Source organism: Sceloporus occidentalis, unplaced genomic scaffold (genome assembly GCF_023333645.1).
Source record: "Sceloporus occidentalis isolate IW3139 unplaced genomic scaffold, rSceOcc1.0.p SCAF_212, whole genome shotgun sequence".
In the NCBI taxonomy this organism is placed as follows: domain Eukaryota; kingdom Metazoa; phylum Chordata; class Lepidosauria; order Squamata; family Phrynosomatidae; genus Sceloporus; species Sceloporus occidentalis.
Genome location: NW_028317192.1, coordinates 1,247,885 through 1,265,707, shown reverse-complemented (window position 1 = coordinate 1,265,707; position 17,823 = coordinate 1,247,885). Strand labels below are relative to the sequence as shown.

Here is a 17,823-nt window from a genome sequence, read left to right as displayed (position 1 = left end):
TTTTCCTCATCTAGGAAGGGTTAACCCTTTCAAGTCCTATAGTAGAATAGATTTTTATTTTTTTCTGTGCATTGTCTGTTTAATATAAACATTTAACGATCTCTGTGCAATTCGCACAGTTTGAGGTAGAGATTCCCCGTCCGATTTAGAACCAGACGAATAACTTAATTCTTTTATATATATATAAAAAAGACACATTTAGATGTTTAAAAAATAAAATATCCAATAAAATTATTAAAGAGTTAACTCATTCCAAGCTAGCAGAGAGGGGATCACTAGCTTTGTTACAATTGCGTAGCTTTTAAAGGTTAACTTGTGTTTTTTGTTTTTTCAGAATCGGATACTTTTTTTTTTTATTATTACACCCCCCCCCCATAAAATAAACTCCAGACACAAGTCACCAAAACTGCTAAATAATCAAAACGATAAAGATAAGTGCAATGCCCACAAAATGTGTGTTTAACTCTTCGAGTATCAATAATAGTGCACCAAACGTTGCTCGCACTAATACCGTGTCATCCCTTAGAGGGTTAAATGTTCTGCGTTTAAATCCCCAGGCAGATTCTCCTTGTAGCCGGAGGAGCTGACAATCTACCGGTGTTTGTTTGTTTAAAGTCCCAAGCAGGTTCACCACCCCCCCCCCCCCCCCGGATCATCAAGCTTAGGAAGCCCTACCTCTGCCTGAGCATGGTAGGAGTTAAAAGGTAAGGCAGCTGTATTGACAATGACTGCCTCCACCTGCGACCCCAGGCACTTAGCCTCTTACACCTGTTGCCGGTCTGTTGTTCACTTGTAATTCTGGCCATGGAGGAGGCGATGGCTTTGATTTGGAGCCTCCGTTGAGGACCCTTTGGCTGGCTGGAGATCCTCTGTTGGGGGTTGGAGGCTGGAGACCCCCCCAACGGCTTCCCGGGGAGGCTCAATTCCAAGGGGCTTTAATGTCGCGATAACCCAAGATCAGATACAAGGTGTGCAGTTGGCATCCCTGAGCAGGTGGTCTCTCCATGCAGCCAGATAGCCCAGTGACCCCCCCGGGAGGCCACTGGGGCAGAACTGCATTTTTTGCCTCATTTTGTGATGTTTAGCGCCAGTCGCGAGGTCAGTAAACGTACACAAGGAATACCAACAAAGGGCTGACAGAATTTCCTTTGGCCCCCAGCAGGTGACAACTTTAACCCAATGTGTGCCAGAAGGGGGTGCGCACACACAAAAAAAGGAGGATAAAAAGGAGCCCAGAACCCCCTGGGATGTCCTACTCAGGGTCGAAAGACTGCTGGGTGCCATTGCATTCAGACCAAGTCCCCAAAGCATTGGTGTCTAAAGAGTTAACAAAGCCTCCTGAGTAATGGGACAGCTCCCCGGTCCCGGTGGCATGGAGCCTCCTGTCAGCCTTCCTCGGACAACACAGGAGCCGTTTGAAGGCCTTCCTGAAATCGGGGCTCCTGCAGTATATGATGGGATTAAAAGCCGAGTTGACGTAACCCAACCAGTTCAGGAACAAGAAGAGCTTGTCCGGGATGAGGTTCCTGTAGAAGACGTTGACCACGTTGGCCAAGAAGAAGGGCAGCCAGCACAGGGTGAAGGTCCCCATGATGATACCCAAAGTCTTTAAGGCTTTCTGCTCCTTGGCCGCCAGCATTTTGGAAAGCCTTCTTCTGCTGGACCTGGCGTGGCTCAGGGTCTGGTGGTGGTAGAACCTTCCTTCACACCTGTCTATCTTCTTTAGCTGCTTCTTGGCGATCTTGAAGACCCGAGAGTAGACGAAGATCATGACCACCAGCGGGATGTAGAAGGAGATGATGGAGGAGGCAATGGCGTAGGCCCTGTTGGTGACAAAGTCGCAGCAGCCCGGGTCGTCATAGCAGCTCAGAGCCTCGGGGTCGTCAGTGTCCCTCCACCAGTGCATCATGATGGGGAGGAAGGACACCAGGGCGGAGATGGCCCACACGGTGCACACGATGCCCTTGGCCCTCGCCTTGGTCAGGAGGCTCTGGTAGCGGAACGGCGAGGTGATGGCTATGTACCTGTCTATGGCGATCACGCACAGGGTCTCGATGCTGGCGGTCACACACAGGACATCCACTGAGGTCCAGAACTCGCAGAAGATGGAGCCGTAGAGCCAGCGGCCGCTCACCACCAGGGTGGCCCCCAGGGGCACCACAAACAAGCCCATGATGAGATCCGCACAGGCCAGGGAGGTGATGAACACGTTGGTCAGGGTCTGGAGACGCTGGTTCCTGGCGATGGCCGCGATGACCATGATGTTGCCCAACAGGATGAGCAGGATGATGGTGGCCATGAGAATAGCCATGCCAACTGTCCACTGCTGGGGCAGCTCTGGCATGGGGTACATGGGGCTGGCCAGGGTAGGGGCAGGGCTGCTCCTGTTTCTGCAGTCTGGGGACACCCAGCCGTCCCCCATGGTGGGTGCAGGTCCTGGGGTCTGAGCCCTAGCCATGGAGGGGCATTGGATCGGTGCAGGGGGTCGGAAGCAAGGAGCAGCAAGGAAGGTGAGAAGGTGTCTACAGGGATCCTCCGCCCGGCACTGCTGGTAACTCTTACTCCTGCGCCTCTGGAGTTCAGTGCCGTTGTCCGGGAGCGCGCTATGCTGACTTTGGCTCCTGCCGGGGAGCCCACTTTGATCGCTGTGGCTTCTGTGGCCCCCGCCGGTGCAGCCGTGCCGTCCGGGTCTCCGCTCCACTGGGAGCTCTGCATGATTCTGAGCCGGGCAGCCGATGGCGCGCCAGGGACTCTCCCCCAGCCGCCACTCATAGCCCAGCAGCCAATCTGGGCACAGTGAGGCGGGGCTGAGGTGAAGCATTGGCACGCCCCCCTGTCACCTCGGAGAAGTAAAAGGGAGCGAGGGATGGGGTTGTGACGTCATATGCAGGGGTTAACTGCTGGGAGCGCTTCAGGGCTGAATGGGGTTAAGTGCCCCAGCCTGCCCCCATACCATACAAGCTGAAGGGGTTAATCGCCCCAGCCTGCCCGCCCCGATCACACACTTTTACTAAAAAAAAAAAAAAAAAAAAAAAAAAAGACCTTTTTTAAAAGTAATTCTTGTTGTTGGCAGCCGCTGGCTGAGAGTGATGTTAGTTAAGCCTAATTTTACTGCCTCAGACACAGGTGAATCTTTAAAGGTGATACAAAATTAAACTTTTATTATATTTTCATAAAAATCGTTTTTTTTACCCCAAACAATTGTGGGATTAAAATTCTAATTTTAAAAAATTGGGGGGGGGGGGGGATGAATTGGGGTCGATTTATAAACATCGATGAATTGTGATTCTGCCATAAAGGATAAATTAACATTTTGCTGTAACCTTCGCACTCCAGTCGGTCTTTGAGTGGAAAGATGCCTGGGGTAGTAGCCCCTCCATCGCAAAACTGGGGGCACATTTGTCCCCCTCCTGCCCCCCCCAACTGCCCCCCCCCAACAGTATGGAGGCCAAACCTGACAGATCCTCACGTTTGCTTCTATTATTCTTATGTACCTTACTTTACTGAGAGGGTGGTAGATAAGTAGAACAGCCGCCTAGCAGGGGTGGTAGAGGGTAATACAGTGAGGGTATTAAACATGCATGGGATAGACATACGGCTCCTGAATCTAAGAGGAGACCAACAACTGATTAAGGTTTGAGTCTTTACAGCAGTGAAAACGGGCGACTAGATGGGGGCCTCATAAGTCTCTCCTGCCATCAGCGGAAAGATACATTTCTTTATAGTCATCTGTGACCCGGGGGCCGCTTGTGAATATTAGTGTTATATATAATGACTTATATAGCACCATCATATTCCGCAGCGCTGTACAATGTGTAAACAGGACATAACAAGTAGCGAATCACATCATTTTCAGAAACAAAAGGTGAGGATCGCCCGTTCACAAGAGCTTACAATCTAGAAGGAGGTGGGGTATATATTGCACAAGACGTATGTGTAATATTATCCTCGCGCTCCGTGTGTCGCAAGACGCTTACACGCTAACAGCAATCCTCATGTGATGAAGAAACTCTTCCGTTACCCAATGCAGCCTGTTCAGGATACACCTTCACGGTGACATCAAAATCAGCCTTATGACATCACACTTATGACATCTTATTTAAAGAACGCAATCCAAAGAGGTTTAACCAAGTACAAAAAGTTTATTTTAAAGAAGCAGAAAAGTTACAACAAGAGACCGGAATTTACCACTAGAGGATCAGAGACTGAGATGGAACGGAAGGAAGTTTTACTTTACTGAGAGGGGGTAGATAAGTGGGACAGCCTCCCAGCAGAAGTGGTAGAGGGTAATACAGTGAGGGGATTTAACATGCATGGGATAGACATGCGGCTCCTGAATCTAAGACGAGATGTAAAATGTAAATAAAACTCTATATTTAAAAAAGATATATAATTACATTTGATGCTTGCTTTTAGGAGTTGGGGAGGGATAAAATTCAATTAATTACTAAATTAAGTTATAATCAACTTAAAACATTCTCTGGGTGGATATGTTAATATTTACATTTTTTAAACAGAAATGTTTAAACTTAATATTCAAAAAAAGGAGATTTCATTATTTTTTTTTACTTTCTTTGTATTTCTTTTACAGGATCATATTTTAAAATATCATTCTAATATATTTCAGAATAAATATTAAACTTGTATTTATATCGTAATATCATTATTATATATTTTTGCTTTCTTTGTATTTCCCTTAATAGTTGATATTTTAACATTTTGTCATAATATTTTAAAATAAATATTTAAAATATATTAATATAATATATAATATAAATTATCAATGCTTTCTTTGTATTTTCTTTAAAGGATAAAGGAATAAAACTATTATTATATTATTTTAGTATAACTGTTAGAAATATATAATATTAACATATTATATACAATATTTACTTGCTTTGTATTTCCTTTCAATGATAACATTTTAAGATATTAGAATATGAATACTCTTAATATTATATTCATATATTAATATTAGAATATTGAAATATTAATTTATGTGTAGTATAAATGTAAAAATATTATATAATAGGATTATACATGCATCAGAGTAAATGTTTGTGATGTCATGAGGGGCCCGGCCGCTGGTTATCTCAGCCATGTAATGTGTTTGAATGAAATAGATTGTAAGCTCCTCAGAGCAGGACCATTCTCACCTTTTTGTTTCTATCCAAATTGTTCTTCGATGCACTACTTGTCCCGTCTACCCATTGTACAACGCATCGGAATATGATGGCGCTATATAAAACAATAAATAAGAATAATATAACATAATTGATAAATAAAATTTTATAGGACATCTCAACGATGATTTATTAATCGGTAGAGCTGCTGGAGTTGTATGACCCATATGTTACATAGAAACCCACAACCTGCCGGCAGATCGGCCCCCATCCGGCCCCCGTCTAGTCGCCCGTTTCTCCTGCTGTAAAGACTCAAACCTTAATCAGTCGTTGGTCTCGTCTTAGATTCAGGAGCCGTATGTCTATCCCATGCATGTTTAATCCCCTCACTGTATTACCCTCTACCACCTCTGCTGGGAGGCTCTTCGTCTTATCTGGTACTTTTGCGGTTGAATAATTTTTATTCATAATCCTCATATTGCATCTTTTTAGGAAGATTATATGCAGAGGCCGGCACCCAAAGCCTGACAGTTTAATATCTACCGAGCCGCCAGGTGACGGGGTAAACGTGTCATTAGCATGGAGTCCGTGTCATTAGCATGGAGTCTAACGAGCTTCACGATGAATATCATATTTGTGAATACCAATGGTTTCCGTAATTACCATTTCCATTCATTATCGCTGCCAGAGGATTGTTTTCTTGCACGTTCAGCTATATTTAGGTCCCCAGCTTGTTTCTTTGTATAGAATTGTTTTCTGTTTGTAACCTTGGTCTCCGAGATGGTTGGAGGTTTGTATTTTGCGGCACCGATTGGTTCTGTTCTCATTTGGGGTCCGGGGGTTCAAACTCCTAAATCGATATTTGAAAGAGACGAGAAGCGTTTACAATCAGGTCTCCGGGGTAATAACATTCAAGAGCATTCCAAGAAAAGCTGTCTCAGGGTAAATGGGCAGATTCTCAGGGTCACGCTGTGACAGGGCCAGGCTAGCTGGCTCGTGTGTCATATGAAGTTTAGCCGGGTCACGGAGCACTTTTGTGTCCGGTTCTGTATACTGTGACCCGGTAATATATTATATTGTGTTTATTGTGTAACCGGCCCAGAGACTGATGTGGATTCAGCCCCAGCCTTCAAAGAGACGATCCTATAATCTGGCTGGGGCTCTTAATCAGCCAACACAGCCCTGTCTGCCCAGACGGCCCCCGCACTACAGGGGGGATAACACAGGTGGGGGAACCCATTGTATTCTGTAATCCCCTCACCTGATACATCCCCTGTATACTGATGGGATTTGTGATGGGATGTGGCTGATGGGATTGGGGGTTGGGTTCGGTACACATTGCATTGAGATTGTATAAAGTTCTGTGTGTTTGTAATAAAGAGAGTTCTTCTTGGTTTGCTACGAATGGTGGTCTGGATGATCCGTGGATAGCTGAGTGCGATCCGTATGAGGGACTGACTGGTGATTCCTCAGCCCTCAAACAGGGGGACCCAGCCTTGGGTACGGTGACCCTGTAACACACGCAGTCTGGAGCCAACTCTCAGACATATTCTGATCTGATTTAATGATATCTGAGCACCCTGATTGGCGCATTTCACAGCTGAAATCCCTGCTTGAATACAGGTAACTTCATTCAGAATATCCCGTCCAGTCACAGTTTCCGTAAGAGCCGCATGCTCTCTTCATAGGTGTCCAGAGGCCCTTTATCACTCCCATCACTCCTGTGTTCCAATGGCCCTTTATCACTCCCATCACTACTGTGCTCCAATGGCTCTTTATCACTCTCATCACTCCTGTGTTCCAATGGCCCTTTATCACTCCCATCACTCCCGTATCCCAAAGGCCCTTTATCACTCCCATCACTCCTGTGTGCCAATGGCCCTTTATCACTCCCATCACTCCTGTGCTCCAATGGCCCTTTATCACTCCTATCACTCCTGTGCTCCAATGGCCCTTTATCACTCCCATCACTCCTGGCTTCCAATGGCCCTTTATCACTCCCATCACTCCTGTGTTCCAATGGCCCTTTATCACTCTCATCACTCCTGTGCTCCAATGGCCCTTTATCACTCCCATCACTCCTGTGTTCCAATGGCCCTTTATCACTCCCATCACTACTGTGCTCCAATGGCTCTTTATCACTCTCATCACTCCTGTGTTCCAATGGCCCTTTATCACTCCCATCACTCCCGTATCCCAAAGGCCCTTTATCACTCCCATCACTCCTGTGTGCCAATGGCCCTTTATCACTCCCATCACTCCTGTGCTCCAATGGCCCTTTATCACTCCTATCACTCCTGTGCTCCAATGGCCCTTTATCACTCCCATCACTCCTGGCTTCCAATGGCCCTTTATCACTCCCATCACTCCTGTGTTCCAATGGCCCTTTATCACTCTCATCACTCCTGTGCTCCAATGGCCCTTTATCACTGCCATCACTCCTGTGTTCCAATGGCCCTTTATCACTCCCATCACTCCTGGGTTCCAATGGCCCTTTATCACTCTCATCAGTCCTGTGTTCCAATGGCCCTTTATCACTCCCATCACTCTTGTGTCCCAATGGCCCTTTATCACTCCCATCACTCCTGTGTTCCAATGGCCCTTTATCACTCCCATCACTCCTGGGTTCCAATGGCCCTTTATCACTCCCATCACTCCTGTGTTCCAACGGCCCTTTATCACTCCCATCACTCCTGTGTCCCAATGGCCCTTTATCACTCCCATCACTCCTGGGTTCCAATGGCCCTTTATCACTCCCATCACTCCTGGGTTCCAATGGCACGTTGTGTTCGCTGATCCAAATTTAAGCTTAAAGGGATAATTGATGGTTAGAAACCCTTTTTTTTAATTATGTTACAGACAGAAATTTCCTTGTTTTCCATAAAATCAGCTGCGTGACCCCAAACTTTTGAACGGTGATATACATGTGTGTGTGTGTGTGTATATATATATATATATTGTGTACATGTGTGTGTGTGTATGTTTGTATGTGTGGCAGAGGGCGGAATATAATTTAGAAACTTGATAGAATTTGTAAAAAAGAAAAAAAGGAAAGAAGATAGAAAAATGTGAGGAAAAGATGTCAGCGAGATGCAGAAAAAAAGAGACGGGCAAAAGAAATAATAAAACAGAGAAAAAAGAGCCGGCTGAAGGCAGGAAACCCAGAGAGAGAAACCCCATCCTAAATAATTGCCCTGGGGGCCAAAAACTCCTTAATCTGATCTTGCCTGTAAATCAATAAATGTATAATTCTGTGACATCATCATGTAAGTGAAGCTGCGTCACCCCCCCCCCCCCGCGCGAGGAGATTCCCTTCCAGCGCTCGCATTGGCCAGGGATCCACCTCAGTGACATTTACAGAACAATTTGTCATTTTGATTATTATGATATTTCATTAAAAATAGAACGTGGATTTCCTGTTTTTTTGTGTTTTTTTGTTATCTTGTTTTCGTGGCAGATCCTTCCGGAAATGAATAAACTCGGCAAAAAACATGCATTTATCGACTATTTCTCACCAGCTCCGTTCATCCAGTTATTAGAACAAAAATATTTATGCAGAAGAAGAAAAAGAAGCAGAGAGGAAAAAAAATGAAGCCCGTTATAAAGTAACAATCATATCAGTAACTCGTAAACGCAAAACGAAGATCGCAAGGAGCTACGGAGTTTATTGTTCCCTAACGAGCTCCCGGCTCATGTACATGACGCGTATTCCTGTATTACGCGGAGGTGGCTACTGGACACAGACATATTGCTTTAAGGAAGAGGTCTCATGAGGCTCTTTTTTGTGATCATAGAACACAGAAACCCAGAACTTGCCGGCAGATCGGCCCCATTTGGCCCCAACTTGTCAGCCCGTTTTCCCCCTGTAAAACATCAAATCTTAATCAGTCTAACACCCTGAGCACAAATCACATGTCCGAAATAATAGATTTTTTACACAGTATCAGATTAAAAATACGTTTACATTTTTTTTACCCCAGTTGTAGTTTTTGCCTCATAATATAATGTTCTCGCTCTTTTATCTAAGCCCCGATCTACTAACAAACACCCTGACTCCTTATCATACTGCCTGTGGTGGACAATAGAATGGCTCAGTCTTAATCACCTAGTTGTACTCTGACTAATCAAAGTCTATGGAGGAACGGACTTCATTAGCATCGCCATAAAGCATCAGCTCAGTGCGGTGTTTGGCCCAGGAAAATCACCCAAAATATCACATGACTGACAGCGACGGCGGCTCCAGGTCTGCAGATAAAGGGAGTTTATTGGGGCAAAATTAGCTTTTTGTCACCGACCGACATTATTGTATACAGTCGCTGGGGGGGTTATATTACTGTATACAGCACTGGGGGGTTATATTACTGTATACAGCGCTGGGGGTTATATTACTGTATACAGCGCTGGGGGTTATATTACTGTATACAGCGCTGTGGGTTATATTACTGTATACAGCGCTGGGGGTTATATTACTGTATACAGCGCTGGGGGTTATATTACTGTATACAGCGCTGGGGGTTATATTACTGTATACAGCGCCGGGGGGTTATATTACTGTATATAGCGCTGGGGGTTATATTACTGTATACAGCGCTGGGGGTTATATTACTGTATACAGCGCTGGGGGGTTATATTACTGTATACAGCGCTGGGGGTTATATCACTGTATACAGTGCTGGGGGGTTATATTACTGTATACAGTCGCTGGGGGGGTTATATTACTATATACAGCACTGGGGGGTTATATTACTGTATACAGCGCTGGGGGTTATATTACTGTATACAGCGCTGGGGGTTATATTACTGTATAGAGCGCTGGGGGTTATATTACTGTATACAGCGCTGTGGGTTATATTACTGTATACAGCGCTGGGGGTTATATTACTGTATACAGCGCTGGGGGTTATATTACTGTATACAGCGCCGGGGGGTTATATTACTGTATATAGCGCTGGGGGTTATATTACTGTATACAGCGCTGGGGGTTATATTACTGTATACAGCGCTGGGGGGTTATATTACTGTATACAGCGCTGGGGGTTATATCACTGTATACAGTGCTGGGGGGTTATATTACTGTATACAGTCGCTGGGGGGGTTATATTACTATATACAGCACTGGGGGGTTATATTACTGTATACAGCGCTGGGGGGTTATATTACTGTATACAGCGCTGGGGGTTATATTACTGTATACAGCAATGGGGGTTATATTACTGTATACAGCGCTGGGGTTATATTACTGTATACAGCTCTGGGGGTTATATTACTGTATACAGCGCTGGGGGTTATATTACTGTATACAGCGCTGGGGGTTATATTACTGTATACAGCGCTGCGGGTTATATTACTGTATACAGCGCTGGGGGTTATATTACTGTATACAGCGCTGCGGGTTATATTACTGTATACAGCACTGGGGGTTATATTACTGTATACAGCGCTGGGGGGTTATATTACTGTATACAGCGCTGGGGGGTTATATTACTGTATACAGCGCTGGGGGTTATATTACTGTATACAGCGCTGGGAGTTATATTACTGTATACAGCGCTGGGGGGTTATATTACTGTATACAGCGCTGGGGTTATATTACTGTATACAGCGCTGGGGGGTTATATTACTGTATACAGCGCTGGGGGGTTATATTACTGTATACAGCGCTGGGGGTTATATTACTGTATACAGCACTGGGGGGTTATATTACTGTATACAGCGCTGGGGGGTTATATTGCTGTATACATCGCTGGGGGGTTATATTACTGTATACAGCGCTGGGGGTTATATTACTGTATACAGCGCTGGGGGTTATGCTCAAAGACAAAAATATTTTTTCTATTGGATTTCTTTTTTAAATTAGATTTACATGGTCGGTATCGCATGCAAATGAGCTTTCATAGCTGAGACATGATTTGCATACGGTGTCACATGATGATGTCACAGACCCAGTAGATCCCATTTCATCGGTGACTCTTTTGAGATGTGAGATCCACGCTGCGAACGCACGGCTTAGGTGACGGAGGCAAAGAAAACCTACAAGAATGTTTCCTGATGTCCGATAATAAAAAGCTAAACTATTTAACGGTAAAACAATCCAAGCCCCCCCCCTGCCCCCCCCATAGCTGCGCAGGGAGAGAAAACTCTGTTTTCAGCATTTTATTGGCCAACAACCTCAGATCAAAGATGACTCCCTGGATCAGGAACGAAATGCATTAAACTTCCGCTGAGCAAATTCAGTATCTACTCCGGGTTGTAAATATCAGGACGCTCTGCAGCCGGCCCCGTTCTGTTTGTCTCCGGCGGTTTGGGGAATAGGATTCGCTTGTACGGTAGAGGAACGCGTGACGTCGCTGCCTGCTTCCTAAACGGGGTCTTTTTGTTAAAAGGGGATCAATATGTTGATGCCACGTTTGTTCCAATCATTAGATTCTTTCAATGCTTCGCTCAATGAGCCAATGAGAAGAGCCGCCGTCCCCCGTCACGCTGGCGGTATTTAGGTGCACATGCGCGATCAGGCCGACGGGAGCCTGTGGTAACTTGTCTTGTCCCCATAAACAAAGGGATTAGGTTAAGGTGGGCGTTCTTAGAATCCTTCCCTCCCACAGTTCACTAAAGGAAGTGATGAAACAGGATGTGACGTCAAATGAAGGGTATATAATATAATACCACACATGGACTCTTTCAGTTCTTTTTCCTTTTCCTCCATGGTGGATGTGGTGAGAGTGAGCTCCCGGCAGTGAGCTATTATCGGATCTGGAGGCTTAACATTGGGTGAGATCAAATTGTGTTGAAGGGAATTGTTATATGTATAGAGAGAGAGATAAAAAAAAAGGGGTTGTTGTCCTGTGGGGTTTGGCTATGCGTGTATATGAGATAAATGTGTTTGCTGTGTTGTTACCTTATAATAAATACCTTTTAATGTAGACGAACCTTTGTGAGATATATTTTTATATTTGGTTCAAACACCACAGAGCCCAGCAAGCTGCGCATTTCCCAAAGCAAACGGCCATCGTCGGCTATTGTCTTCATTTAATTAACGGAACATTGAAAGTTCCCGAAGTTCTCCAGTCCCAGGTGGAGTCTGATCTGTAACAAAGGCACAGCAGGTTTATCTTATGCTTATTGGGCCCCCATAACCACGCACAGGGTCCGCAAGACATGATGGCGATCTTCTCTACTAGTGTTTCCTCCAATTGATGTTAAAGAGCGTCCGCATATGAGCATGAAGCAGGTCATAGATACAATAGATAAGTGGAACAGTCTCCCAGCAGAGGTGGTAGAGGATAATACAGTGAGGGGATTAAACATGCATGGGATAGACATACGGCTCCTGAATCTAAGACGAGACCGACGACTGATTAAGGTTTGAGTCTTTACAGCAGGAGAAACGGGCGACTAGACGGGGGCCGAATGGGGGCCGATCAGCCAGCAGATGAACTGCTGGGGATGACGGGTACTCTGGAGTATAAGCGGGGTCCCCGCTCCCTTTCTGAGTACTGGTGGTCCTTGGTGTTTCTGAGCCCCTGAACTCATTCATAAAATAGAAAGCCGAAACCAGACATTCAATCAAACGGGTTCTGTCCCCCGGAAGACATCTTTACTGCGGGTTCCGAGTCGTTTTATTGTGGATTCGCTGAGAATGTAAAGATCGTCAGACGTCTCGTTCATAAAAATAGCGAAATGAAATGAATCTTTCAGAAAAGAGCTTACAATCTTTGCTCTTCCTTCTTGTTTATTGACTCGCTGTAACGCTACAATCTTACCAGCAACCCAAACGGACCAAAACATCAAATGATTGTGAGCTTCGCTGTTACAAACTACCCAGGAGCCTCATTGAGGCGGCAGTGGGATTGAAATGACTCCACAATTTAACAACAAGAGAGAAAGGAATCATCCTAAGAACGTTAAGGTGACTCCCATCACTCCTGTGTGCCAATGGCCCTTTATCGCTCCCATCACTCCTGTGTGCCAATGGCCCTTTATCGCTCCCATCACTCCTGTGTTCCAATGGCCCTTTATCACTCCCATCACTCCTGTGTTCCAATGGCCCTTTATCACTCCCATCACTCCTGTGTTCCAATGGCCCTTTATCGCTCCCATCACTCCTGTGTGCCAATGGCCCTTTATCACTCCTATCACTCCCATCACTCCTGGGTTCCAATGGCCCTTTATCACTCCCATCACTCCTGGGTTCCAATGGCCCTTTATCACTCCCATCACTCCTGTGTTCCATTGGCCCTTTATCACTCCCATCACTCCTGTGTTCCAATGGCCCTTTATCACTCCCATCACTCCTGTGTTCCAATGGCCCTTTATCACTCCCATCACTCCTGTGTGCCATGCACGTTGTGTTCGCTGATCCAAGTTTCAAAGGATAATTGATGGTTAGAAACCCTTTTTGTAATTATGTTACAGCCAGAAATGTCCTCGTTTTCCATGAAAATACGATGGCGTAAATTGCTTATTTTAATCCATAAATGCCATTATATAGAATTATTTTGTTCATGTGCCTCGCGGGATTTGGTGAAAGTGGTGCATTAGACTACCTCTGGGCAATTTTTCCTGCGAATGACTTATTATTATTTATTGTGTTTTTATCAGGTAAGAAACCTCCCAGCGCAAACGACATGAAATCCCAATCCCGCTGGGTGTTTGAGGAAAATGGGGTTTTATTCGCACTTTCAGTGTTGATTTGCAGAAAGTGGAAGGCGAGTGAGGATATCTCCTGAGACTTTGTGCCAACAGGTTTTTTTTCCACTCACTTTATTCAGTTATTATATTTCCTACTCGCACCACGTCCGTTGTATCAGGCATTGCACCCGATAGTTAAGTTAACCCCTTGTATGTGATGGGTTTACCCAACCACTGAAATGCGTCAGACCCTCAGAAAAAGTCACTTTCTGACTTTTCATTATAATTTATGTATTTTATATTTTTTATATATATATATATATTTTATTTTTATTTTTTCCTGTTTTATAACCATAATCTCATTTATAATGATAAAAATTAACCCTAACTAGCTAAGTAGGACTTTTCCATAACTTAACTACCTTGGACTTTTCCATAATGCCAGAGGCTGCTGGGAACATATTAATTTATTTCATGTATTTTTGGAGATTATGTAACAGATAATTAACAGTTTCCTTTTCGATCCGTGTTCAGGGTGTTGTCCAACCGACCAAAAAAGTAGGAGAAAATTCAAGGAAGTCAACAAACGAAGTAATAATTTTGTCCGTCTCCCTGTTTTCACCGTATTGGGAGTTAAAACTCATCCCAGGGTTATTCATAATTCCCTCATATCGGGTAAACGGTTATTGGTGATAATGTACTTTTCAATGATCAAATGTAACCACATCGGCCCCATATGCAAATCAGTTGCAGCTCTAGAGGTGATTCATTTGCATGTGAAGTTGGTTTGATGATCAATCATTTGCTTCTAGTCATCAATCTCATTTAAGGTAAAATTTACCCCCCGAATGCATTTTCTCCTTCCCTTCACCAAATGCCCCTCGTTGATGAAGCCCATGAAGGTTAATTCAGGCGATCAAAAGTTTCTGGCATTCGGGAACAAATGGGAAGCTGACAGGCGGATCCCAGAGACGCCGAGTAAAGGGAGCAGCCGCCAAATTATCGCGTGGGGCAAAAAAAACACAGCAAAGCTGCTATTTTCCAAGGGATGGTTAGCCGAACTTATCTCCTGTATACATATATATATACATATATTTATATAATAACCCCCAGCGCTGTATACCGTAATATAACCCCCCAGTGCTGTATACAGTACTATAACCCCCAGCGCTGTATACAGTAATATAACCCCCAGCGCTGTATACAGTAATATAACCTCCCAGCGCTGTATACAGTAATATAACCCCAGAGCTGTATACAGTAATATAACCCCCAGCGCTGTATACAGTAATATAACCCCAGCGCTGTATACAGTAATATAACCCCAGAGCTGTATACAGTAATAACCCCCAGCGCTGTATACAGTAATATAACCCCAGAGCTGTATACAGTAATAACCCCCAGCGCTGTATACAGTAATATAACCCCATCTCTGTATACAGTAATAACCCCCAGCGCTGTATACAGTAATATAACCCCCAGCACTGTATACAGTAATAACCTGGCCCCTGTATAATGTATAGTTAAATCAGTCAGATGCCCTGTATAATGTATAGATAATATATCAGTGCGAATAATGTATAGTATACTATATAGAGCATCAGCTTTTTCATTATACATCTCACTGTTAGGTAGGGGAATGAGATTTTGGGCTCTCTTGCAAAAGTCCAATTTAGTGAATAAAACCCTTTTTAATGTTGACGAAGACACCGTGTCCCTGATAAACTCTCTAGCTTGATGTTTGCGTTCTCGTCAGTAACGATCCATAGTAACGCTGCATACCTTAAGCTCATGAAGGCAGAGAGGCATGTTGGATGATAACACTTCTAAGCCCACGGAAGCCGTGTCTGGGCCGGAGCGCCGCGTTCTTCTGGCCATTACAGGGTTTTTCCAGTCCCTTCCTCCGTTATCACTTTCCCAGACAGTGGAAATCTTGGTTCTGATGCAGCGGAAGATTTTTATCCCATTATCCTCGGATACAGAGCCAGATATAGAGAACTCGTCTTCTGTAACAGAAACATAGAGTGCCTTTGGCTGGCTGAGTGTTATGAGAGCTGTATTCTTGTCAGCTGGCTATATATATATATATATATATATATATATATATATATATATATATATATATATATATATTTATTTATAAACACTATATCAATTGTGCTGGTTGTATACATTGTATCAAAACACAGTTACTGTCCTGTTACATTGTTTATATATGCAGTATATCAGAGCTGTAGTTGGCTACTTTTGCGGCTGAGGCAAGAATGGAAAATTGTGCCCTCCAGCTATTTTTACAGAGGCTATTGTATTTACACTGGCCTTACACACACCTGCCCATAAACACACATATACACATACACTGCCCTTACACACACCTGCCCATAAACACACATATACACATACACTGCCCTTACACACATCTGCCCATAAACACACATATACACATATACTGCCCTTACACACACCTGCCCATAAACACACATATAAAACATACACTGCCCTTACACACACCTGCCCATAAACACACATATACACATACACTGGCCTTACACACATCTGACCATAAACACCCATATACACATACACTGCCCTTACACATGCCTGCCCATAAACACACATATACACATACACTGCCCTTACACACACCTTACCATAAACACACATATACACATACAATGCCCTTACACACACCTGACCATAAACACACATATACACATACACTGCCCTTACACACACCTGCCCATAAACACACATATACACATATACTGCCCTTACACACACCTGCCCATAAACACACATATACACATACAATGCCCTTACACATCTGCCCATAAACACACATATACACATACACTGCCCTTACACACACCTGCCCATAAACACTGCCTTAATACACACCTGCCCATTAACACCCATATACACATACACTGCCTGGCTGTACGCCCCCTCACAGCTGCGCCCAAGGTGAGTGCCTCTCTCACCTCACCCTTCCTACGGCCCTGCAGTATGTATATATATATATGTATATATATATATATATATATATATATATATATATATATATATATAGTATTATTTCGCTGTATTAACTCCACGATATTCTGCTTCTATTCCATTGCTGTTCTGGAAATTACTTAAAAACCGTCCAATTAATGAAGACAGATTTTTTTTCTTCACATTTTCATACATTCCGGTCCAAAAAACATTTGCGTTGCTCAGAATCATCCCCTCCGCTCAGTAAGGACAGCGTTAAGGGTTAAGGCCAAGTAATCACCGTCAGTTCCGTGTTGTATAAACAGCGGATAATAAATCATTCTCACTTTCATCAGATTTCTCAGCGGAATTCATTGTTTTCGGTATAGACTGTCCCTCTCTGTTTATTTCTGGAAAGGTCGTAAATCGCAATAATTAAGATGATTACAGAAAACAGAGGCTCTTAGTTTACTAATAACGTCACCGGGCGGCAGCGTCCTTCCTGCAGGTAACGTTTTGGTCTCTATAAACTTGGTGCAGTCACAGTGCTCGATCCCTTATGTATTAATAATGATGGTCATAGCTTCTGATAATAGATTGTAAGCTCTAAAGACCAGAAGATCTTCTCCTTCTGTGATATCTTTATCATCCAGCGCTCCAGCTTCACCTCTCCCACCCATGGACCAAACGAGGTGATGACATCTTCTGATGATGTCAGAAGCCCCTACCATGAAGCTGCGTAACATCTGGGCAATATCTGGGATGTTTTACCCCATTTGTGGCCAATGGCATCAGATGCCCCTTACGTGGAGACCGCTGTGCTTGCGCTATGACCTAGAACGTCATCACCCAAGTGTTCTGGGTTTAAAGAGACTCTCGGTTCTGGCCACCCTCCGCTCCGGCCAAATGCCGCGGAACCTGCCGGCGCGCTATAAAAAAAGTAATGATGTAAATGACCCTTTTACTGATGCTGCCAGGCAGCGGCCGCCCAGCTGTGGTTAATCTAGAACTTCTAGAGCTCTCGTCCGGGCCGGTTCTATGCGGAGTAGAATTGCCCGGTTGAGGCTCATCCATGTTTGCTTCTCCCAATTCACGATAA

At 44.3% G+C, this 17,823-nt stretch overlaps 1 protein-coding gene across 1 annotated transcript; it reads right to left on the bottom strand.

Annotated features, from left to right (window-relative positions):
• Window positions 1-1,252: 1,252 nt before the first annotated feature.
• LOC149277532 (beta-1 adrenergic receptor-like) lies at window positions 1,253-2,422 on the bottom strand. The gene has a single exon (XM_089502815.1). The coding sequence runs from the start codon at window positions 2,420-2,422 to the stop codon at window positions 1,253-1,255; it is 1,170 nt and encodes a 389-aa protein (XP_089358941.1).
• Window positions 2,423-17,823: the final 15,401 nt, after the last annotated feature.

What these genes read in the sequence shown, in the direction of transcription:
- LOC149277532 (XM_089502815.1), bottom strand. Translation starts at nt 2,422, where the DNA reads ATGGGGGACGGCTGGGTGTCCCCAGACTGCAGAAACAGGAGCAGCCCT.